Here is a 26692-nt window from a genome sequence, read left to right as displayed (position 1 = left end):
GTGCCATATTTACATGTATGACAACAAAGAAACAGTTTGTTTCCATAGAAATAGAGTTTTAAGGTATGTCTCGAGCGAGAATGCCGGCATGTATATGAACGATGTATTGCCGTGTTTTACCTGCCCTAATGCTGGCATTTGCGCTTGATGTGAACTGTCTGTTGTGACTAAAAATACCAGCTTTGATGCGGGGTAAAGACCCGACATTTTAATATGAACAGCCTTAAGATGTCGACTGTTTCTGATGGAGAGCTTCTTCTTTATCGTTGCAATCTATGTGTCCTGCTTTTCTGTACCATGCTTTTGTCTTCTGGGTGTCTTTCACCTACAACAAATATAACGATTGTTGTATTGGCATCATGCTTATATGGCACTAGTAGCATTTGTTTTTTGTTTGTTTACAGTGTTGCATGATTTATGTGTGCAACTTTTGTGTAGCCAAGTTTTTTTGGTTACTTGGTCATTAAAACAATATACTTGTTTTCTGCTATTATGGCTTCTGGTAGACTTTTTCTATATCATGTCGTAGTTTATTTGATTACATGCTGTTAAATAAAACATCTAAATTATGTTCATATAGTTTATTTTTATTATGTTTCAGTCTTAAAATTCAAGGTGATGCAAAACTTTTGGCCATAGCTGTGCTGTACAGTACAGTAGATCTGAGGAACTGCAGTGGGAGTGATACCGGTCTCACTAATGATTTCATTTGTGTTGTTCTGCAGGAGGTCTTGTTGAAGAGAGCAGCAGATCTGGTCGAAGCCCTGTACGGCATGCCTCACAATAACCAGGTGCGTTCTGTTCTCAGCACAATCGCATAGACAGAATATTATTATTCTGTGAAAGTGTTCTTCATGGAAACGCAGCTGTTCTGCTGGGTGTGGCTCAATGCACAGAACACCATTAGCTCTGAAACTGACTGTTAAGAAACTGCTCTAATGCTGTAAATATCACACTATCATAGCCTTCACAGTTCTGGCCAATGCACATTAGTTGAACATTATTCATAAGGCAAGATTACACCATGTTATCATGGGGGAGCCCAATAAACACAGAGTACAGTTCATCCCAGGGTTTAAGATTAGTTGAGCTAATTCATTTTGATAAGGGGGAAGCCATCTGATTTTGTGTTTTTTTAAATGAACACGTCATGTGTATGTGCAGCCAGAACGGAAACTGCACGAGACGACGTCTCTTATAACAATAAGGGACACCCTACATATAACAGCATTTTAACTTACATACTTGAATATTTAAATATCAAATTGAAACTGTCACCCCAGTTGCTTGTCCATAGTGCTCTATACATCTCATATTATATGTGAATCAATAGCCCCTTTGTTTTCCTTGCAGGAGATCATCTTGAAGCGAGCAGCGGACCTGACTGAGGCCCTGTACAGTGTCCCACGCAACCACAACCAGCTGCCTTCCCTCACAGGCTCCTCCGCCCACTCAGGAATGATGGGAGTCAACTCCTTCAGCAGCCAGCTCGCCGTCAACATCTCTGAGACATCCCAGGGCAATGATCAAGGTAGGCTGTCCAACATAGCGGCAATAAACAGCTCAACATTACATTTGTATAGAGCATTTCAGACAAAAGTCTTCCCAAAGTGCTTAACTTCAGGCTCATCAAACATTTTGACCCAGCAAACTTGAGTCTGCTGTCCAGGAACAAGTATGACTGCAGACGAGGTTCAAAAACCAATAAAATACTGCGTGAGAACAGCATGGTCCCAAAAATAAATATATAACAATACATATATAACAAATGAAGCAGACATCATGGAGCAGGCTTGCAGCCCCCCCCCCCTTTCATATTTAAGTGTTATACATGCTGTCATCAATGCTTTCTGAAGCAGACATCATGGAGCAGGTTGCAGTCCCCCCTTACATATTTGTAACCTGCAAAATCTCACGAGACGAGAAAACGGGATCCCACACAAACACGCTTTTACAACTTATATTTTCAACAATATAAATTGTATTTATTTTATATGCATTTCTTGGAACTCATTTAGCTTTATTCACAGTTAACAGTTTTTGCCAGTACTGTAACCCTTTCACACACCTAGCATCAGCTAAAGCCTGTTAAACATTTCTAAATGAGCTGTTGCCATCTGGTCACGATTGATAATCCATCATGAAACAGGTGCTTATTTTAAAGCAGCACCTCATTTATTAAAATGTCCCAGCAGCATCTGTATTGTGCAATCTCAGTGGGAGAGCATGTGTTTTATTATGACACAGCTGGAAAGCAGCAGCAGTGGTCAGACCGAAATCAGACTTGCTTCTGACACTGGTGTAAATCACGCATAGTCAAGCACGTCTGCTTTTTTCCGGATGTGTGTGTGTGTGTGTGTGTGTGTGTGTGTGTGTGTGTGTGTGTGTGTGTGTGTAGGTTGAGGAGGAGGAGGAGGAATCTTCAGTCAGAGAAATAGGACAATTTGATGCAGCCTCCCCGAAAGAGGCAGACAATTCAGCCTGTAAATAAAGAGACGTGTCTAGGTGAAGGTTTGCTCTGATAGCCGGGCCACTTAAACCTGTCTTCCTTAATATGTCCTGGCTCTGCTGGAGTGTCAGATAAGGCAGCCAGGCACGCGGCAAATGCAGGCTCCTGCAAACCTAAGCACTGAGACAAAACATATATGTCTAGTTTCTCTGTATTTTTTTGCTTTAACTTTCCACTCTGCCGTCGGGGCCCCTGATTGGAGCCGCATGTTATCAAACTTGGTCCAATTACAGGGGAGCTGGGATGAGAGATGGTCTAATCAAGCGGATGTGCCCTGGCAACCCTGATAAGCAATCAGAGAGACGGGAGGCCCGTAGCTTCATCCAGCAGTGGATGTGTCCATCCCCCACACACATACACTCACTCTCTGCATATGCGCAGCAGATCTTCTTCTGATTGTTTCCTCCCTTACTTTCAGTTGTTGTTTTGAACTCGGATGAACTTACTTACACACTCAGCTTGGGGAGGGGGAGGGGGGCGGGGCGACTCAAAGATCCCTCTGTCCATCTACTGGTCTGATGTATATGCAGCCTACAGTAAGTGTAGGTGCCCAGGAAAATCTGAACCAGGGGTTGCCACAAGTAAAATAAAGTACTGTTTAATCTGATCAGCTCTAGCTATTATTTAATTGTCCTGTTTTACACAGAGCTGTTCGACTTTAGAAGCTTTATAGATCCAGCTTTATAAAACAGTGGATCATTCAGTTTTTACACTAAAACATGATTCCTGGGTGAATATGTTTTGCATTCTTCTGTATTTTAAGCTCCTGTGCTGTCTGCCACTTACTCCCTGCCTTGAAGGGTTCTGGCCACTTTGTCACTGTGAATTAAACAATTACTAACTGCAGCAGCAGGGGTTACGAAGGACATATTCAAGCTCTGTTTTTGGGGAAGAACCTTTGAAGCAAAACTAGAATACAATCAGAATGTACTTCAAAACACCAAGCACCAAAAACACAACCACCTCCACAATCCAACACAATGCAAACTTGTTAAAGCCAGTACGCAAACAAGACCGAAATAGGAGGAGTGGCAAACACCGTTGCAGCAGCAAAGGTCATTAAAAATGATCTAGACAGCATTCAGAACTAGGCAGACACATGGCAAATGACATTTAATATAGAAAAGTGTAAGGTATTGCACACAGGCAATAAAAAGTCCATTATAAATACTATTATATTATACTATTATAAATACTATATGGGAGACAAATCTATGAAAAAGACCAAGGAGTTTATGTTGACTCAGAAATGTCTTCATTTAGACAATGTGAGGAAGCTATAAAAAGGCCAACAAGATGCTCGGATATATAGTGAAAAGTGTTGAATTTAAATGAAGGGAAGTAATGTTAAAACTTTTCAATGCATTAGTATAACCTCAACTAGAATATTGTTCAGTTCTGGTCACCTCACTACAAAAAGGATATTGCTGCTCTAGAAAGAGTGCAAAGAAGAGCGACCAGAATTATTCTGGGTTTAAAAGGCATGTCATATGCAGACAGGCTAAAAGAATTGAATCTATTCAGTCTTGAACAAAGAAGACTACACTGCGATCTGATTCAAGCATTACAAATTCTAAAAGGTATTGACAATGTCGACCCAAGGGACTTTTTCGACCTGAAAAAAGAAACAAGGACCAGGGGTCACAAATGGAGATTAGATAAAGGGGCATTCAAAACAGAAAATAGGAGTCACTTTTTTACACAGAGAATTGTGGGAGTCTGGAACCAGTAATGTTGTTGAAGCTGACACCCTGGGATCCTTCAAGAAGCTGCTTGATGAGATTCTAGGAACAATATGCTACTAACAACCAAACGAGCAAGATGGGCCGAATGGGGCCTCCTCTCATTTGTAACCTTTCTTATGTTCTTATGTAAGATCCCAGTCTTTATTGCCCAGAATGAGATGTAAAATACAAGAGATCTTTATTTTAAAGCAAGTCCAAACTACTGCTAAATTACTCAGAACAATTTAGCAGTAGCTGTACTGAGTTGTTTTTGCTTTTATTTTTACTAAACCTAATTTTTGCCTTTGCACTAAAAGAAACATGCTATGTGGCCTCTGCCACGTATGCTGTTGAGATTCGAAACTATCGGATATTTGAACCATGGGTAGAGAGACAATCATACTGACAATATCTCAGAAACATTAGGTAGTAACTGCTGTGCCTTGCTCCTGACAATCGTTTGAACTTCTCTGTGCGTTCACAAGAAATCTCTGTATAGACTATCATGTGGCGCCCCACAACAAAGATATAATACTTTCTTGTTTCTGTCTCAGCTCTGATCATACATGTTGGTTTTGGCACAGCTGTCAGTGGCAGGACTTATAACTGTCATTCATATGCAGAAAGCAGTGCAAAAACATCTGCTGACAGAAAACGGGATACGAAAATATTCAAACAAATACTCTAAAAAGATGTAGAAAATGCCAATCCACACAACAGCACGCTGTGGCTTCATACAAATGTTCAGCACAGCACTAGAACTGCTGCTTAGCAAAACAAACAGACTTGCTTTCTCTTTGACAGCTACTACAGGAAATACAATTTAAAAAGTACCACGCTGTTAATATTGACAAGATTGGAAATTATTCTATGACATTGTATTTAACTAATTAGTTTAAGGTGTAAGCATATGCACACTCAAAAACGCCACAAACATCTAGCCAGCCAAGCAAATTTTAACCTGTTTGCAAATCTAACCAAAACATTATAATGTTCCAGATAATTTGTTTGCCATAACCACTGTGGGTAAAACAAAACGAGCTGTTCTTTAGAAATAAAATGAATTATTCTTTTTCGAGAAAACTTCCATTTGTAAAGTTTTTATGACAGCCGTCAGATGCCAGGGAGCCAGTTGAGATGTAGATGTTTAGGTTTCTTGAAAGCAGTTGTGTAACACATGCTGTGGATCTCTCCTCCCACAGGTTACTCCCGTAACTCCAACAGCGTGTCTCCCCGCGGCTACGCCCCCAGCTCCACCCCCCAGCAGTCCAACTACAACACCATCACCTCCACCATGAACGGCTACGGCAGCGGCATGACCGGTCTGGGGGTGCCGGGCTCCCCCAGCTTCCTCAACGGATCCACAGCCAACTCCCCCTACGCAAGTAAGTCCACTGGTACTGAACACAGGAGGTGGTTCAAAGGCAACACCCCTGATCGAATATCGGACAGCTAATTATCCACACTATTCAGTGCATTGAGAATTATTATTCACATGCAATGCATTGAGAATTATTATTAAAATGCAAAGAAGCATGTGTAGACTCTGCACAAAGGCCTTCAGCTACAACTGAAAAAAAATGCAAGTGTTAGGAATATAATATATTGATGAGACTTCAAGCAGGGCTCTAGTGTGGACCTGTTTTCCTATGGTGTGTTGTTCTTAAATCACCTAGCAGCAATGAGTTAGGAAAAGAAAAGGACATACAGCTCCTAACAATGATAATAATAAAGGTTTGATTGCTACTGGTATTAGTTTTTACTGTTTATTATTATTATTATTATTATTATTATTATTATTATTATTATTATTATTATTATTATTTATTAGCATACAAATATCACAGTATAAAGTATTGCATTATAAAATATCACATTATAAAATATCACATTACAGAATATCATAACATAGACAGAGCAGTTATGAAAGTACAATAAGATCAAATTTAAGTACAAGCAATATAAAGACTACAGTAAGGTATAAGTAAGAGCAAGTTTGACTAAGAGCAGTTATAACATAGTAAATATTTGCTTATATGTGTAAAGTCCAGTAAGAACATGCAGTAAGTATGATAAATGGATGAGAATGATTTCCCAATAAGAACAAATACAAAAAACATGAGTACGGTTACCTATAAGAGTAAAATCAAAGATACAGTTATAGGCAGGAGCAGTAGTTGAATGCGGCAAGGTATGGAGCAGTTCAGTGCAGATACAAGCTGATGCAAGAACTGTTACAATTGGGTGCCATATAGTTCAGTGCAGTCGAGAGTTGAGGTTTACAGATGCTGTCTATACAGGTGTGTCTTGAGGAGGTGCCAGAAGGTGGGGAATAACAGTGGGGGCAACTGAAAGTGGTGAATACAGTATGATATATAACCCTCGTAAGAATAAAATATATGAAACAGGCTGTAAATCTATTTTTTTAAAGAATAAATGGCAAACAGCTTGCTATTTAAACTATAATTTATCATTTTTGTTAAAAAAAAAGTATGCTGTTCACTTGTATTACTTTTGCTTGTACTTGAAACATTACGCACATTTTTTTATACAGCATTAAAGTACAGTGGTCTACAGTGTGTCATTTGCTGCGTGCTTTATAAACTGCTCAGATTTGTTTATGCTTTAAAACTTTTACAGCCTTTACTAAAATGTACAGTGTTGTGTTATTAACAAACCACATCATTTTGAAAAAAGAAAATCAACTTTGATTCCATTGTGTCTGTGTCTTACATCCCCTATAACAGCTTCTTTAACGTCATCCTTTTACCTCTTCATCAGGGTTCTAGCCAGACCACTAGCATAACTGAAGCACATTCATGCTTTTAATAAGTGCACATTTAACCAACTGGACACAGAATTTCACAAAAATATTTGTTTCCCCCTCTTTGAATATGGAATGAAACACTGTGTGTCTCAATAACAGGGTAGCACTCATCTCACATCAGTACTATATAGACACAGTGAGACAGATAAAGTCAGTCTCTGGGCACGGGTGGACACTAGTCCCTCGGATTGATTACATTCTGTGTTCCTAGGGCTAGGCGGTACAGCAGGCTAATTTTACCAGCTGTTCATGCCTTTCACCTCTGTCTGAGTTTGAATCTGGCTCTGGTCCCAAGTGAAATAAGTTTGGAGGTTTCAACCTAGCCCCCAGTGGACATTAGTCCATCAAACAACCACACTATCTGGCACAATGAACCAAGATTTTAAGATCTGGGTTAAGACAGACTCGTAGAGCTGTGAGGGGATACTTTTTGGCACATGTGCCTTACTGTAGCCATTGTCCTGCATCCTTAAGTAGCACTTAGTTCACAAAATGATGGCGATAAAGTTACATGGACCAGTTTCATAAGGTTGTACCTGTCCTTGTAGAGCTGGGACAGATTTGCAAAGCTATTTTTGCAAAGCTATTTATTCCAAATAGTTATTGGCACTTTTTATTTAAAGGACAAAATACCCTCACTAATAACAGCAACTAACAGCCACCTAAATTATACGTCTCAGTTGTTTATTTCTGATTGTATAACTTTATTTGGTGCATTTTTACTTTATAAAAAATAAACTTGCAAATGATGATTTGAAGTAAATAGCTGGGAGAATCTGTCCCCCTGTGTGTGTTCCTTGAAGAAGCAGTCAGAAATATTTCAGTATATTCAACTACTTTTGTGTGAGATAAAATATTAAAATGTAGGTAGCCATGATTCATGCAATGTCTAAAAACGTAGATTAGTATATACATCAGATATAACAGGAAAACTTTATCTGGATAGAGCTCTGCTCCATGTGTATTTATGTCTTTGTCTGTTGTTGTTGTTGTTGTTGTTTCAGTCATGCCTTCCAGCCCTCCGTTGGGGGCTTCCTCCATCACTCTCCCCTCCAGCGTTAACTCCTCCTCCTCCACCACCCCTGCTGGCATGTTCTCATTCTCTCCTGTCAATATGATCTCTGCAGTCAAACAGAAGAGCGCCTTCGCCCCCGTGGTGAGGCCACAGACCTCCCCGCCCCCCACCTGCACCAGCACCAATGGGAACAGCCTACAGGGTGAGCACCCCGCCCCTCACCTGCCTCCCAACTCCACCCACCACTACTGGGTGTTAGTAGATGAGGGCAGATAAGACACACAAGAGGTATTTCATAGAGATGAGGAGCAAACCCTTGGTGATGATGATGAGTGTGATGAGTGTGATCATGGTTTGTAGGGTAGAGAAGGTTATAAGACTGCATCTCTTGTTCATAATCATTGACTCGGACAACAGTTTCATATACAACATTCTAAAGTGCTGATTCCTGGTAGCTGAAGGAAGTGATTAGGTGCAAGGAAGAAGCAGTTTAACCCTTTTCATCTATAGTATTTTCATATCTACCGTACATTGATTTGCAGAAGAAAAAAAAACAACCAAAGCACGGGAAGATCCCCATCACAGAAATAATGGGACCAGGGATAGCAGGCTATACTTATAAGGCATGCCTTTTATTACATATGGATATTATTTAAGTAATTACATCTGTTTTATATTTCCATTTAACTTAATATTGCATGTCTCTTAAACTAGGCTATTCAATTGAAATGTTTCAATTGAATAACCTAGTTTAAGAGTATTCTGCATAGAATTTTTAGGTCTGGGTTATAAATCATTGAAAAATTCTAGTTTACCTAGCTTACAGTTAATAGAAACCAATATGATAGATTACCAAACGATGCAGCCCCTTTACCATAGACACAGGGGTGTCATTCTTTTCATAACCTCCTGTACACTTTGAACCATGATGGTGATTGGGGCTGATCTGTGACCCAAACATGCAAGAGTTTACAAACGAAAGAGATCCCCTTTCAGTGACACTTCCCATGGTAAAATCAGAGCACTGCCAAAACCATATATTACTCAACAGTAACATTAAACATAGCATTCCTAGGAAAAATATTACACTTTCATAAACTAAGTTTGATCACCCTGTGCTGGGGAAAAAAGCCACAGCTGTATTATATGGAAACATTTGACAGTACTGTGAAATTCAATAAAATCCAGTAGTGGTTTATCTCGGCAAGGTTGATGAAATTGATCCCTTAGTCAAGTAGACAAAAGTTAGCTGACAATCTTACAGTATATTGGCACTGGCCTCCATTTTTCTTTAAGTGATTGACACTAAAAGCCATGTGAAAATACCTGCTTACCTTATTTATTGGTACTGGAGTAAAGTTCTCTTGACTAAGCATATGCGTTGGAGCTGTTAGACCATTTGGATTGGATGTGAAGAATAACGCAGTGTCAAATTGTCCATGGCCATGCAGTTTCTTTGTTTAAGCTGTACAGACAATTCTAACAGTTGATGCTGACATTCTTGTTTGCTTGTGGAGATCCATTCGGTTTATTCTGCTCTTGGTTGTTTGAGTCTGGATCAGCATATAGATATTACCATATATATGTGTTATCATTTCATAAATGGCCCTATTCAAAAAGCTTTCAATCTGTTTTATGAATGAAATACAGTTTGATTACCATGAAGCAGTTCTAGACTGTTACTCACTTCTTTAACAACAGTCTAGCATAGTTTCATGAATAAGAAACTTTATACTGAAAAAACATGGGCCCAGTTATGATGCATGTACACTCCAGTTCTATGTGTGTACATGCTAAGGGTTTTGACATGGGGATGTATTAATCTGCTGTTGGTAAGCCAAGAATCCATACTGGTACTGTATTGTAAATAAAGTCAGGGCCAATCAAATAAGTACATAGATACGTTTTGAGATGCTGGAAGCTGTCTTTATGAACTCATTAGTACAGTGGTCAGATGTCCTGATAGCAGGTTGGTTTGTTGTTGGTTGTCAAAAGCTGTCATTGTGGTCTGCTTGCTAAAAGTGGGCAGAAAGGTTACCGTAAGAAAATCAAAGTGACAGACAGACAAGGGCAGTCGAGAGTCTCTTCTTTAAAACGATAAGCTGGGTCGCTGTATTCAAGGTCCAGTCAGTAACAACATAATTGTAAATGAGGCCTTGGTCTTAATGGGTACATTAAAAAATACATTACATAGTAACTACCTAGTAATGGCAAATTAAATTTTGTGAAGTAAACACAAATTAATTATATCTTTCACTCTTAATATTAAACCCCGGACACAAGTATCATGATACATTCATGAACACAGGCTACATTAACAGTAAAGTATGTTTACTAACCAGAATAATTCAATGGGATTTAGTAGGAAACACACATGTAAAGAAGAATGCCTGTTAAACACTGAGAGTAAAAGCTGCCCTGTATACAGTAGTTACCAGGCTGTCAACCACAAACGTCATTGAAAAGGGCCAATAGATCAGTCCTCTTGTCTACCTGCCTCGTGTCCTTTTCCCCTATTTCTTTCATATCTTTGATCTCCCATTACTCATAAAACCATTTGTCAGTCAGCTGTTCTATTCCTGAACACAGTCTGTCTGTATGTCCTCTTTACCTCCGTCTGTCTCCTTATTCTGAATAACTAAATATCATTCTGGGAACAACCAGGGCATCAGAGCCTGTCATGTCTCCAGCAATGCTTTTTTTAATGTGCCATTCCATGCTAATGGTGGCATGCAATTACATCTGTGACGATGTCTGTGCAGCCATGAATGCATATACTGGATGGAATTGATGGAATACCCCTTAAGGGGTAGTACGCTTGGCTCAGTATGGGGTAAAACTACTGCCTGTTTCCTTTAGGACAGCTGCCACTCATCCACAGTCCAATTCAACTTTTTTTTAGTAAGTTTTTTTTTGGTCATGTTAAATGTATGCATCGAGCATGGGCCAAAGAATCCTGCGTCAAGGCCTTGTAAACGTCTGCCTATGTTAATAAGGATGCAATGAAGATTTTACCTGTTTTTATAACCCAACCTCGAAAGACATCTAGAGGCATAGGTCTGGTCCACTACTGCCAGGGGGTGCCTCACTTATTAGAAGTAACTGGATATATACATTACTAGTATATAGCTATTAGAAGTAACTGAATATATACTTTACTAGTGTGTGTGTGTATATATATATATATATATATATGTGTGTGTGTATATATATATATGTGTGTGTCTGTATATATATATATATATATATATATATATATATATATATATATAGTACTGTGCGCTGGATAAAGATCTAAGCAATTTTTCCAGGAAGGAAAAATTAATTTACTAAACCAAAAACAATTAAATGTAGGGACTTAGTGAGTAGTCTCATTGTCTCATTGTAAGTTGTGTCCTATCTGTTTTAATATTGTAATTTGAGTTTCACTTTAAGAAAAAAAAAAAAACACGTGCATAGATTTGGAGTAAAGAGAGAATCAGACCCTCAGAACAGCATATTTAACATCAGTGTATTAAAACAAAATACTATTAGAATTCTTAGTTTGTCTTTTTACTATTCTGCCTGTTGAATTGATGAAAACCATGTTAGATCTAAATAACTGTTACCCAAATGTTTAATACCAGCTTTATTAAAGCACTGTATTTGGTAATGTAATTCAAAAGTAATGTCAAATAAACAAGGATTTGATTTAATATTCAATTCAAATTAAGAGGACAATAATTCCTAATAACCCTAATACCAAAATGAATAAATGATGAACAAGCATATGTATTGAGCGTTTCTGAAATTGAATCTTACTTCTTCTGAATTGGCTTGGATATATATGTTAGTTCATAAATAATTATATTTACTGACACTCATCTAGTGTTACCTTATATTTCACCCAGTCTTGGTTTTACACTCTTTCGAGTCATTTTTATTTTTTACTATGTGACCTATGAACCAAGACCCCCCCCACCTGCACGTGTGTTACTCTAAACCCTGTTGTAAATCGCGGATAATAAGAGAATCCTGAATAAAAACACATGTTGCTTTTCAGTTAGGCCAAAACAAACTTCAATTTGCAGTTTTCCTTCCTGAATTTGAAGCAACTGAAATTACAAGGTGCTGTACGTTCTGGTAAGCTGAAGTAGGAATGAAAAGTAATTTAAATCTAAAAGAAGTAAATAAATAAAAAGTTGTTTTTTCTAGCCCAGGGGTGGCCAAAGTAGGCCCTTCCAGTCCTGGTCTTTGTTCCAACCCTGTTCTACATCGTTTAATTGAACCAATTAAACCTGCATCCAGACCCTGAAGTGGTTCATCATCTCATTTTACCTGTTAAACCCGGAGTGGAATGGCCCTCCAGGACCCTGATTGAACACCCCTGTTCTACCCAATGTTTAGCCAATGTTTTAAGAGCAGCACAGAAACCAGGCTTAGAAGACACAGTTGAAAATAACAGTAGGTGGAGATAGACTTAGGATAGGGGGTAGGAAGCAGTTCTTTACACAGAGAGTCGTGACGGTATGGGGGTTCTGAATTCTGATCCCAGCCGTGAAGTGTATTGTCCTCCGCGTCACTGGGGCTGTTTGTGTGCTATGTAAATATGTGAAAGGTGACACTAAGCCAGGCCCCTGTAGTAATCATCACTCCCAATGGGAGCCTTTTCACTCTGCCACTGCTTCAATGTGAAGAAGTCTTCCTGGTGAATTATTTATAACCAGAGGGGGGCAGGGGTCTGTTAGTCATGGAAATGATCACATATCCCCACTGTTTGCTTACAGTATTTTGTATGGGAATAGAAGGGAATAAACTTTGATTAAGTTATAACAGTATGCAGTACATAATGTACAGGCAGAGCTGTTAGCTGAAAATGTTGTGGTAAATAATAAATAATTCCATAAATCAGTACCTGCAGTGCACTTCTGTTCACTCTCAAGCGTGCTGTCTTGAAAGAAACATTTTCATTTTCAATATCTGGTTCTACACTTGGTTAGAGAAATCTCTGCTTGCAAGCCATCCTTTCAGATAGCACTTCCTTGGTAAACTAGAGAGAGAAATAAACTAACCAGTTTCTTCCCCTATTGACTAACATGTTTTGCAGCCAGTAACCTTTTTCTGAAACTTAAAAATTAAACACAGACAGGTAGGGACCACAATGACAACTTTGTGACAACCAAACATAAACCTATTATTACAGTTCTTGATGAATAAATAACAAGGAGAGGTTTTGATGGCTTGACTTAGTTTCTTATAGTTTATTTTAAAAGTTTTGATATTGGCAAATTGGAGTCTTGAGGAATGTAACCATACTTTAGATAGCTGTAGAAAGGTATTTGAAATGTTTTGTATGTTTATTAATTGTATATATATATATGTATTCTTCTTTCAGCTATGTCTGGTCTTATAGTCCCACCCATGTAAGTAGGAAAAAATGAAATCCCAAGATATCCACAAGATGAAGAACACAAGTCCCACTGCCCCCACACACAGCTCAGCAACTTCAAGAATAACAAGAACATGGCATATGGACTCCTTTCTTAAAGGTCCTATACAAGTCATTTAATGGTACTCTGAATAGTCTCCTGAGTTGTGTTGGTTCACCTACAGACAAACTTTGATTAAGTGAGCTAAATTGGACCAAATTACAAAAGTATAGTCACACTGTTTGGCTACATTGCCCCTCTTACCTGCCATCATCTCTTCCACAGTTGCCACGTGTCAGGCTGCGGGCACCATTGACCATCTCTCTTGATATATGATCTGCCTGTTTCATTCCTGTTTCATTCCTGCTTGGGGTTGAGGCATGGGGTCTTCCAACAGAGCATGTCTGGAAGCTCAGTCAATGGTAGCAAAGAACTCATTAAATACATGAGAGGTTTTTTTTTTCATGATCAGATGCAAAGTCACCACAATGGAAGACTCTAAATTCATAATGTGACTCACTGCAACCAAATGATCTGTTCATGACTATAAAACACTTAACACTGCTAAATTTAAAAATAAATAAATTAAATGATAAATGTTTCAGCTGCAAGCCTTTTTAATTTCCAACCTTATCTCAAGATCCCATCTCATTTCCAGAACTCTGGCAAAACAAAATGAATTGCAGTTTGAATCATGTGGCCCATGCCTTGTTTTGCCAAATTCTGGTCCGGATAGTTTCAGGTGATCAAGGTTCTGAAGTACGGTGTCCCACCTCTACTGTCCCTTTTCTTCAACAAACTCTTAGTTATGCAACTGTGATGGAGGGGATAGGAATGGCTCCAGTTATATGTGCTTCATAAACTCTGCACTGTTCACATCTTAAACTGAACTGTGTCTGAGCACAGCCAGCACCATGCTTCGCTGGAGAAAGCAGGTGTTTAAATATCAGGTCAGATTTCCGAAATAATGTTTAGTGAAACATGAATTTTACATGATCATACCTGCGTGTATTTCTTATTTGTTCCCCTTAGTGAAATTCTATGAAATCAAATTAGCCCTAGCCACTTGCAAAATATGTTCAAGCTGAAATGGAGCCACTTTAGGACAGTGGTAGTGTAGATGTATTCCCAGTTGCAGTCTTCTCTTTCCAAATGATCTATAGTTATTCACCCAAGTTTCTTCCATGGAGTAAGCCTGTAGCCTTTGTGTACTTTGGACCAATAGTTTAGTGAGGGAAAAAACTAATACCTGAAATTGTTTCCAGATTTGTGTATCTGTAGAATAACACCAGGAATGCTTGCTGAGATTATGATCATGTTTAGGTACTGATTTGATCGTTCGACTTTTATTGTGCTTTTTTGTATGTATTTATAAATGTTTATGGGGGTTTCTTTGGTGATTTAGGCCTGAATGATAGTATAAAAAATATGTAAACACATTTGATGTCATAATACCTTTTAGATATTGTAAAAAAAAAAAAAAAAAAAAAGTACAAAAAAATCTTTTGTAAAAAGTCTTAGACATGTTCCCTGTCCCTCTGATTTTTAAAAAGAAGGAATGCTTCACCGATTTTGTATAAGAAAGCTTTCCGATACTGTATTTAACATTTTTGTATACAGCCATTGTGTTTTTCTCTTACTTCCAGTTATTGTCTGTGTGTCTCATTGTGAAAAGGTGTATAATCACGATAGTTATTACTTAATGCACTATTTTAGTGAAGCATCTTCAAAAGCATTGCATCTTAGCAAAACAAAAAAAGAAAGTTTAGCACACATATGCATCAAGACTATATACATCAGTCATTTGAGAGTATCTTCTTGTGTTCATGACTTGTCTGTCGTACAAAGTTAAAGGGAGACTCGACTTTTATGAGGGGACATCTTAATGTAGCGCTCGCTCTGTGCATCAAACACCATTTCTGTATTCTCCAGTTAGGGCAATAGGTAACTGGCTCAAATCAGTTCCAATAGCTTCAGCAAGTTTTGGACTGGAAATAGGGGCAGGAGGCAACCAATACACTACAAGCCTCAATAAAGCAAGCGAATATTATTCGAGAAATCAACAGTTGATAGCCACCATAAGGCATTTTGTTTTTGACAACCGATTGTAGACTGCAGATGGAACATGATGGTTATACCTCAAAAAGTATAGAGGTGGCATCACTGTAAATAATAGAATCGAGCCAATAGCATTGGGATTATTTGAATGGGCATGTGGTGGATTTTGTTGGCCCAGATGCTACTTAAAACTCTGGTACAGTTAAGGAAGTGCTGTAATAACTGGATGTCAACTTCCAAGTAAAGAAACACTTGTATGTAACAATGAAAGTGTATACTACCTGAGTCAAGACTTAGGTTTATTCAATATTGGACCTTTCCTCAGAATTCATATGCTTGTGTGAATTAAGAAGTCACCGATACACAGCTTAGAAGTTGAGTGTCCCTTTAACAAAGTAGGGTTTTCTTTGTCGTTGTTGTTGCACACAGATCTGTATCATTTACTTATGCAATTTGTATTCCTGTAATGCAAAACAGTGTCACGCCACACTATCTCAGTGGAATAGTTGTAAAAAAGAAAGAAATATATAAATTGATGCCTTACAATATGTCATGTCCCCATGCATTCTATTATTATGTTTTGTATGTTGTTTTTTCTGCACGGCTGTGAAAGTCAGCCATCTGTTTAAGAGTTATATAAGTCAATATGGCTGCTTAAAAACATTGGTGTAGGTAGAAAATAATGGTCACATACTTATAGAAAGTCCTAATAAGGTTAAAAATGTGTATACAAATGTATTGACTTACACCCATCTAGGGGGGTATAGAGCATAAGAGACAGGCCAGCCATCCATCTAAGATCACCCAGCTCCTAGGAGCTGATTGAGTCAACGATATAATCTTGGAGAAGACTGTTGAAATCTCAAGGCAGTTAGCATGTTCATAATTTTGATTGTGACAGATGGACACGATCAGTACATGCGGTTCACCTTTAAATAAAGACCAAAAAATTAATTATTTCACGTTTGCAGTTTTAATTACAGGGCATACATAACCAACTAAAAACATGGTAATAACTGGGTAGCATGTAATTACGTGGAAGTGTGATGTGCCATGGTTTTATCATGTAATTACACCAGGTAACCAACACAAGGCCATTCTATGTAATTACACTGTAGTTACCTACTAACAGTAGGGAGCATTGGTAGTTATTGCCCAGGTATTACTATATAGTTACATGGCTATTCATGTTGTGCAATCTAAAGTGCTACCAAACGAAATTACACAAGCATGCCAACCAATACCAGTGAAAGATGAATTGACAGATGAGCATAGTTAAGTACTTCCTTGCATAGAAATGAAAACCCCATATAGTGCTAGGGAGAGGAGTGCAAATATGGGAGGGCTAACAAGAAAGAGAGAGATCTGCCAAGAGTTATTGTGGATGCTTCAGAAACAAGGTGAATTTCCAATCTGGAGCTGCCACTATCAATTTCTATTAATGTCATATTGAAGCTTAACCAAGATTTCCCATGAATAAGGAAGCACTTATTCTGTATTGCTAGCATCCTTATTACATTGATATTTTACATTTTGTGTATAGATGTATGGATGTATGGATGGATGGATTTACACTATGCATATATGAATTCATGTGTATGTATGAAAATTAAAACAAAACAAAAATTGGTGTATACCCCAGAATCAGAACTACAAAAGTGTATAAGGCAAGACACTGAGTGTGTAAATACATTTCAGCTCAAATGTTCATGAATGAATACTTACTAATGGGAAATGGTACTGAAGGGCACTACAGCTAGCTCTCTGATTTTTAGTCATCCTGTTAGCTCATCTGTTCTGCTGTCTACTAAAGTCCAGGCAGGAGTAATGCCTTAGGCAAGCTTTGAACAAGCTGATATGGAACACGTGTAGGTTTGAGTAGGTAGAACCGGGAGCCAATGCAGGCCAGTCTATCACTTAGCTTCATTCATATATTTGAAACCAGCAAGAGTACAAAGAAATGAGGCCAACCTTTACGGTACCTGTGCAATTATTATCATTGATAACATAAATAAAAACGTGCTTTACTTCTTTATGTAACGCTTATTCAAGAAATATGACAGTACTGTGGTGCAGGTTGTATGTATTTATGGACAGGCATACCAAAAAAGACATAGTATGGTTATTATCAGAATATAAGTCACTCTCAATCCATAACATTGTGGTTTCCATTGAAGACCGCTCTGGGTGCACCTGGTTTATGAAAGTGCAAAGGGCTTTCTGAAGAGTTTCTGTCCTTTGTTTCTTAGCAGAAAGGTTGTAACTGCTCTGCTTGAATAGATGTCTGTCTTTACAAGCTTTTAAAGCCACGGGATGTGTCTGAACTGATTGACTGTGCAGTGCTGTTCAGGTGTAGTAGGTCTTTGCTGATGTTGCCCCCTCACCACCACCCCCATTTGCAAATGTATATTTATGTCCATTTGAGTCACTCACTATACTGTATCTGCAAAATGCTAGATTTTTATAGAGTTGTAAATTCAGTTTGGCTTCCCTGTTTACTTCAACAGAGGTTTTTAAAACTAGATAATGTTTTGGGGGTTTTTTTGCAATGATTTATGTGAAAAAAAATGTGAAGGAGTACTGCATCTTTATAAAATATATGAAAAAATATGTAATACCATCAAAGTATATTAAAGCACAATGTTTAATTCACTAAAAAAGAAAAAAGACTAAAACAAAGCTGTACCTTCTTTTCGATAAGAATCTGTGACCATGCTGTAAATAGGATGCATGCTTTTCTGTGACCCAGTGCTTTTTGTACAGAAACAAACTAATAAAGATTACATTTGGCTTGACATTCTTCTTTGCATTCTTGTTCACCACACATGTTTTATTTATGACTTTCCAAGTGCGATTTTCTAAACCATTATGTGCATCAGGGTTCTTAAATGCTTTCCTTCTGGTTCGTGTTCTGGGTTGTGGATCTTATATATTTTATAAACTGAAACCATGATAGTCTTTCTTGCACTCTGTTATTGATAATACTATTACTACTGAATATATATTTAAGGAGGAGGGTTCCGTTGAGATGCAAGCTCTCTTTTCCAGCGAAAATTGTTTTGACAGATAAGCAGATTCAACCCTTTTGTGAATTATTCTCTTTGCTCAGTATATAATGCAAATACTCTCCACCCAGCCAGGACGGAGACGATAGTGTCTATCACCTATCAAACAAGGTGAAAACAAAATGCATCCATATTCCAAGGGAAGTACATTATGCCTTTTCCCTCTGATAAACTTTCCAGACCTGGTTTGAAATTGATCTCAGAGAGATTTCCACTGTAGTTCTTCTCATCTGCTTGTCTTGTAGTGATATGATTGGCTGGAGGTGGATACACATCATGAATGCTGTGTAAAGTATGCACCTGGAAGCTCCTTGCATTCTGATGGGGTGCACTCATCGTGAAATCAGGTGGCGAAATAAAGAGGGAGTACGGTCTTCAGGTGGCTGTATGAAGACACGCTACTGACACCCACGAGTGTCAACATGGGTGTCAGAGATAATTACCTTTACAGGCCTGGCTCCACAGATCAATATAAACCTCTACTGACACTAATAACACATCAAGAAATCATGAGTTACTGAAAACAGTGAAGGGTCTTTTACAGTCAAATATATACATACAATAAACTGTCAACATGGAATAATAGCTGCCCCCTCATGAGGTGAGGCACAGGCCTCCGAAGCCGGGAGCGAGAAGTCATCGCGCAGGGAACCTACAACAGAGAGAGATGGGATATACGAGACAAACTGGAGTGGTTAAAATAGTGTTAGGGTGATATGGTTATGTGATTACCTGCCACTCAGTGGAGAGGAAAAAAAACCTTCCTAGAAGGTGAAAACCTCTGGTGGCCCCCGCGGTCAGGTAGCCCCCACTCCTAGCATGCTAGCTAGTCTTTGATTTTGTATCGATTATTTTTGGTCTGCTACGGCAGCCGAAAGTGAGCTGAGTGGAAAAATAATATTTGTTCCAGCAAATTCCAAACAGGTGACATAATATGGGGTGAATAGGCATAACTTTAGAAAGCGTCCGATATGTCGGCTTTGGATAGCCATGAACCTTGACCTGCTATTTTTATTATTATTATTATTATTATTAATTTTTTAGCAGACGCCCTTATCCACGGCGACTTACAATTGTTACAAGATAAAACATTATTTTTACATACAATTTCCCATTTATACAGGTGGGATTTTACTAGGGCAATCTAGGTAAAGTACCTTGCTCAAGGGTACAGCAGCAGTGTCCTCCACCTGGGATTGAACGCAAGACCCTCCGGTCAAGAGTCCAGAGCCCTAACCACTACTCCACGCTGCTGCCCTTTATAAGTTTGATGGCGTCTTCTATCTTGATATGGTATAGCGAGAAGTGATCGTGAGAGATGAGAGAGTTTATGCTACTTGTAAGGCTTCCTCAGAGGACTGAGATGTCGATGATGAGGCGTTTTTTTGCCAGAGTACTTGCGGGTAGCGATGCCTATGGGATTAATGTGAAAAATGGGAAATGGAGGAGCGGAAAATGGATCGACCATGAAACCTTTGTCTATTTCTGCTTGAATGAGAGAGCTTATTGTGGCTTTATCATAGCAGAGTGCAGATTTTTGCAAGTGAAGGAAGATGAGGGAATTTCGGAAAGTCTGGTGGAAGATCCATATGAAAGGCCGTTGATGAGCTATGAAGTAAATGATTTGTCTGGATGAAGTTGAAGCGCTTCTGATAAAGCTGAAATGTTGATGGGAGTGGAGACTGAGAACATGTTTGATTGTCATTTGGGATGTGATGGACATATGGATTTGGAGTGGGCGTCGCCACAGAAGCTGCAGATATGTAGAAATTTGCATGTGGGAAGATAACAGACTGAGGAGTTGAAGTTGTTGCAGATCTGTTTGGAACCAAAAAATGTAATATTGTGGGCATGTTTATCACAGATTGAAGATCGATCTGGTGGATGTAATGCTTGGATAGGGTTTGTGGCAGATGATCTTGCGGTGAAGGATGGAGGGGAGGAGTGTGGGCCTGATCTGAATGACGTTGATGCTGCTTTTGGAGAGAGAGAGGTAGAGTGAGCTGTGGATGGGCAGATTCCGCAAGCATAAGCTCGCAGGCTGCTGAAAATGCGGTTGAAGAGACCCAGATTGGGAACTGACCAGTCCACGATGTGATTGTTGGCTGATAGAGTCGTGGCGGCTTTAGCTGAAAACGCCTTGTGGTACTCGTAGAACATAGTACCCCCAGTTTTTGGCAGCGGTGAGGATAGACTGAGGAGAACGTCACGGTAGATTGAAAAGGCTGGAACGAACTCTCCAAGCGTTACATTTTTTAGCAGGTGAGGGTCACGTGATTTTAGGGTGACTGAAAGATCCCCACGGTCCACAACACTGTGGTCCAAGAACTCAGATGTAGCAATGAGAATAGGGATTAGGTTGATATCCTTACCTTCTATAATTTCCTTTCGGATATTTGGAGAGAGGGAGTGGCGCCTGATAGTGGAGGCTGAATGAGACCTGGACGCATTTGCTGAAGCCAGGTTGTGCTCTGGGATTTCAATGGTAGGGACTGGAGCTGCAGTACCGGAAGAGGACGCTGCTGCAGGATAGGAGATTGCAGGCAGAGTAGAAATGGCTGCTATTGCTGGTGGGGTGACGTGACTTTCAAGATTATCCAGTCTGGCGTTAATAGTAAATTGTTTGGTGAAGTTACGAAAGAGGGTCTTGAATTGCCGCTGAGCACTGAGCTGGCTCTGGGATGGTGGATGCAGAGCGTGGAATGGGGTAGCTGTGACTGCCTGTTGCTGCTTGCAGGCGAGGAGGAAATACAGGCTCAGCAGACATTGCTTCACAGTAAATATTAAAAAGAGCAAGCCGGTCTCCGCTGACTGGAATGTTGATTCCCTTATCGAAAAGAGCCTTTGGCAATGGGCCATCTTTTATAATGGAGCTGTAAAGGGAGCTGCGAGGTGGACTGGCGTTTTGAGCGGCACGGTCGCTGGGTTAGAGACTCAGTATTCAGAGCGGCAGCTGGTAAAGAGCCGCTGAAGACATTGGGAAAGCTGCATCAAGATGGAGCGAATCACGAGAACAGGTAGGAAATGTTATTTCCTGATCGGAGGCGTCCGAGTTGGATGAAAGAATGAAGCGACTTGGATTAGCCATGGTTCAAAGTTTGAAACACGATTAACAGTCTATACTTTAGTGAGAAAGCAAAACACTAGACAGAGAAGAAGTGTGGGATAGGGGTTTAAATAGTAGGTTGATGATAGGTGTTAATTGATTTAAGTTGCCCAGCTATCACCCCACGAATTTCACCCTAAGGCTAACATTTATAAAAGAATTATCGAATCGACAGAATGATTGTATTGTTCTGTAGTTATAATCTAATTATCGAATCGACAGAATGATTGTATTGTTCTGTAGTTATAATCTAATTATCGAATCGACAGAATGATTGTATTGTTCTGTAGTTATAATCTAATTATCGAATCGACAGAATGATTAAGAACAGAAGAACATAAGAAAGTTTACAAATGAGGGGAGGCCATTCAGCCCATCTTGCTCGTTTGGTTGTTAGTAGCTTATTGATCCCAGAATCTCATCAAGCAGCTTCTTGAAGGATCCCAGGTTGTCAGCTTCAACAACATTACTGGGGAGTTGATTCCAGACCATCACAATTCTCTGTGTAAAAAAGTGCCTCCTATTTTCTGTTCTGAATGCCCCTTTATCTAATCTCCATTTGTGACCCCTGGTCCTTGTTTCTTTTTTCAGGTCTAAAAGGTCCCTTCGGTCAACATTGTCAATACTTTTTAGAATTTTGAATGCTTGAATCAGATTGCCGTGTAGTCTTCTTTGTTCAAGACTGAATAGATTCAATTGTTTAACCCTTAGCGGTCCATTTAGCCAGCACGTCTCAGGCGCGTCAGGTCCAATTTATTTTCACACAAGCAGTTTATTTTAGACGCACTGTTTAAAAGTGGTTTTTTTCACAGTAAAACAGGTTTAAAAGGCACTGCATATCAACAGGACACTCAGTACTGCATCTCCAGCCCTGCTCCACCCCTTGTTCGCTGTATTTTTCACATACCTCTTCATATTAGTGCATACCAATAAATCATCTCTTGATCACTCGTTTTATCACCAAACTCCTCAATACGCCCCTTTTTTTCGGCTTCTCTCGGCTCCTATCGGTCTCACTTGGCCATTGAACGGTTTTCTCTGCTTTTTCCAGAGAAAAAACAACTACAGACCTGTTTTTTACATCTTTTTTATGATGTCGGACAGGGACCAACATTGGACCGGAAAGGGAAAATTGCAGTGTCGGGTCCGACATTGCAATTATTCCTCACAGGTCCTTTGTCGGACTGGGTCCGACATCATTATAGCAATGCAATAAACGGGTGTCTAGTCTTTTTTTTCTCCGGAAAAAGCCGAGAAAACCATTCAATTGCCGAGTGGGAGCAACAGGAGCCGAGACAAGTCGAAAAAAAATAATAAAAAAAATAAGGCGTATCTCATGATTAGTCATACATGGTATCAGGTATCAGATAACGGGGGCGGTCGTAAGTAAACAAGTTGGCTGACTGAATCAGTGCACAGAAAACACGGACATTTGCAGAGCTTTTTTGAGATAGTAAAATTATAAAAATTATATAGTAATAAAATAATGACTTGGATCGCATTATTGAGGAGTTTGGTGATAAAACAAGTGATCCGGAGATGATCGATCGGTATGTACGACTATTATTATTATTATTATTATTATTATTATTATTATTATTATTATTATTATTATTATTATTATTTATTTCTTACATAGGTGAACGCTATAGCAAACGAAAGTGTGGGGCGTGGCTGGAGATGCCTAGTGAGTGCTTTGTTGATATGCAGGGCCATTTAAACCCGTTTGACTGTGAAAAAAAATACTTTTAAACAGCGCGTCTAAAATTAACTGCGCGTGTGAAAATGAATTAGACCTGGCGTGCCTGAGTCAACATAAACTCCTAGGTCTTTTTCATAGATTCCTTCTTCAATTTCTGTATCTCCCATATGATATTTATAATGCACATTTCTATTGCCTGCGTGCAGTACCTTACACTTTTCTCTATTAAATGTCCCTTGCCATGTATATGCCCAGTTCTGAATGCTGTCTAGATCATTTTGAATGACCTTTGCTACTGCAACAGTGTTTTCCACTCCTCCTATTTTTGTGTTGTCTGCAAATTGTATTGTTCTGTAGTTATAAACCTGTTCTTTCATGGGCCTCATTTTAGTTTTTGTTTTCATTTGTATTTGATGAGGTTTCCTTGCTGAAAAATCCCAGCAGGATCAACAAGTTAAAAATAAAGCAGTTTTCAGACACTTTGAAATTGCAAACCAGATGATGGTAACACTTCACATTAAGTGTCTGTAATTACTGTGTATTTACACATTAGTTACTTTGTAAATACATTTGTACTTACACATAATTAGAAATGTCATTATGCATAGTTACAATGTACTTAATGTGTAAGTATTTTTTGCATGATATATGTAAGTACACAATTGTATCGGAAAAGGGTTAGCGTTAGGATTAGGGTTATATCATGCAACAAAAAATTACACTTTCAGTACTAAGGTGTTTTATACTGTTTCATCTGTTTGCTTCATTACATTACAATAGTCTGGTTGAGTAATCAGTTGCTCCTGCAGACAGTTTACCCATTACAAACAAAAATAGCAACATCTTTATTTAAACAGCAGAGTCTTTTTGTTTCATTCAATTAAACTTCTTTTTATCTTTATTTATTTTATTTTTTTACATTTGCATTTCCCAGTTACGAACTCCACAGACATGCAGCATGTCATATGTAGGAGCTAAGTTACCGCTTGGTGTGTGCTGTCATCTCCGCACATCCTTCCAAATGAACACCTTAATGAAAAGCCAGGAGTTTGAAGCCTGTTTTCCTGTTTCACTAAACCGTCCGCTAAAACGAATGTGTGTTAAACGAAAGCCACACTAGCAGCCATCGGCATGATGTCATCAAAACAAGAGTTCTGCAAGCATCACTAACAGCATCAACAGCAGGAGCCTGTGCACAGTCTTCTCATTAACAGATACAGCTTTCTGGCACCACTACAATAGACTGGAATGCGTATCTTATCTCGTTGACAACTTCAAATGTGTGTTTCTAACAGGAGCTCCACTGCAGAAGTGTTTGAAGGCTCTGTCTCTGAGGATTCCCCTTTTAATTCCCCACTTTGATGCCAGTAAATCAGCTTAAGCCCTGATCAGAGCCCCGGAATGGTTCAGGATGTCTGTTTCATGTCCTGAACACATGAGGGGGTGGATCAGAAACAGAACTAAGAGATCCAGTCAGTCGCCAAATCAATACAAGAGGTGGTGAGGAGGGCCACAGGAACACAAAGCCTCAGTAATAGAGCCACGTTTCAACTTCTTAATGAAGTAGCTGTGAGGAAAATAATATGCAAGCCTTGAAAAGCAAGTTGGGAAATTAAATATCACAGGTATCTAAACTAAAGTAGTGTTCTTGTTGTTTAGAATCACTGTGTATATCATTGTTTTAGTCATCAGCACCACATCCTGGGGACATTTTTTTTTTTTAAACTCAGAAGTTTAAGGCACCCATGTGGCCTAAAAGAGTCTCTCATGTTCAGCTGGTACACCAGGGGGTAAGTATTAATGGGACAGATTAACGGATACACTGTGGTGTACAAGCTGTACATTCTTGAGAACCCTTATGTGGATTTAAACTTAAGAGCTTTAAAAAGTAAAGTGAAACAGAACATGATATATAAAGTGGCTCTATGAATAGATTAGTTAAGATAATTGTGATATTTCATATCGGTACCAAGTTGCTGTTCAAAGGGCTTGGATAGGCTTCAGCTTGAAATTGGGTTTGGACTCACAAACAGAGTTAGGGCTGGCTAAGGGATAGGGTTAGGGTTATTGGCATTGTCAAGGTTACTTGTCAGATTACTTTGAACTTGGCCTGTGAGCACTCCCAAAGCAATGCAGTTTTGAGAGATTTCTTTCTTTCTTTCTTTCTTTCTTTCTTTCTTTCTTTTTTTAAGGTCTTTTAGACTTATGATAAGTAATAACTTGAAAAAAGCCTGTTCCAGAAAGTTAAGGGAGGAAATTAATCAAAAGCCAAATTAAGGGAAGGTGAGATAAATAGAAAAGCAAAAGTTTACTTTGCACATTAACAAAAGATATTTCACAGAAAACAACCATTGCTATGGCACCCATATTTCAGCAAGTGCTCAATATATATATATATATATATATATATATATATATATATATATATATATATATATATATATATATATATATATATATAAAGCTGATATTTTTCTAAATGCTCTTGCTGAACTAAAAAACTCCTGCGAGACACTCAATCCGCACTCTCGTTGTTTCCATTATTAACTGTTCACAGCTTACTAACGTGTTTAAAATGATATACTGTATATATGTATATATATATTGCCAGTGTAACTGTTAAAGTTAGTTCACTAGGCTGGAGCAATGACTGCATGGGGGTTTGGAGTGTAATATTTGGGGTGCTCCTCTGTCCCGACAGGAGCTCCCTCAAGGAGGTAAGGCCCGGTGCCCCCAGACCTCCAAGACGGGGTGCTGGGCTTCGCCAGAAGCAGACACTGCTGAAGAGCCAAGGAGGATGGGGATAGCAAGACACGTAGACAAAATGTGAATGCTCACACTCAAACTTCAAGCTGACAGTAACCTAACAAAACAGTGAATACTTGTAAGCGAAAATCAGACCAAAACCTACCTCTTCATGTCACCCATTGTTTGCTTTAGTTAGAAATAGTATTTACATAAACACCAACAATCTTGAACGTACATACTGCTTTTCACAACAGAAGCCTTCCCAAGGTGCTTTACAAAAAGAACAACTGAAAAACGACCATTCAATTAAAAAAGTAAAAAAAAAATAACAGAAAGGCCAACTTAACTGAATGACATTTCAAAATAGTTAGCCTTTGGTCTAGAGGGGGAGTTTGGAAGCAGAAAAGCTGAAAGGCCTGTCATTTTGAGTGCAATTCTTGGCCCTGCGGATGGAGAATGGACCGAGGTCAAAGAAGCAAAGTGAGTATGAAGTCAATCATACCTCCCAGTGTAACAGACAGAGCCTTGTT

At 38.9% G+C, this 26692-nt stretch overlaps 1 protein-coding gene across 10 annotated transcripts in view; it reads left to right on the top strand.

The window, feature by feature from the left end:
- LOC117421412 (transcription factor COE3-like) overlaps positions 1–18336 on the top strand; it is a 157803-nt gene extending 139467 nt beyond the window's left edge. For 3 of the 10 annotated variants that reach the window (XM_059034563.1, XM_034035819.3, XM_034035818.3), the window contains 5 exons: positions 726–791; positions 1354–1531; positions 5436–5618; positions 8065–8363; positions 13450–18336. In XM_059034563.1, coding sequence (XP_058890546.1) covers positions 726–791; positions 1354–1531; positions 5436–5618; positions 8065–8351 — 714 coding nt within the window. In that variant the 3' untranslated portion in view covers positions 8352–8363; positions 13450–18336. The remainder of the gene's footprint in view (positions 1–725; positions 792–1353; positions 1532–5435; positions 5619–8064; positions 8364–13449) is intronic. The other 7 variants (XM_034035825.3, XM_034035824.3, XM_034035823.3 and 4 more) reach the window with 4 other exon arrangements.
- The last annotated feature ends 8356 nt before the right edge of the window (positions 18337–26692 follow it).

This window comes from Acipenser ruthenus, chromosome 1 (genome assembly GCF_902713425.1).
Source record: "Acipenser ruthenus chromosome 1, fAciRut3.2 maternal haplotype, whole genome shotgun sequence".
In the NCBI taxonomy this organism is placed as follows: domain Eukaryota; kingdom Metazoa; phylum Chordata; class Actinopteri; order Acipenseriformes; family Acipenseridae; genus Acipenser; species Acipenser ruthenus.
This window is presented reverse-complemented; position numbering and strand designations above follow the sequence as displayed.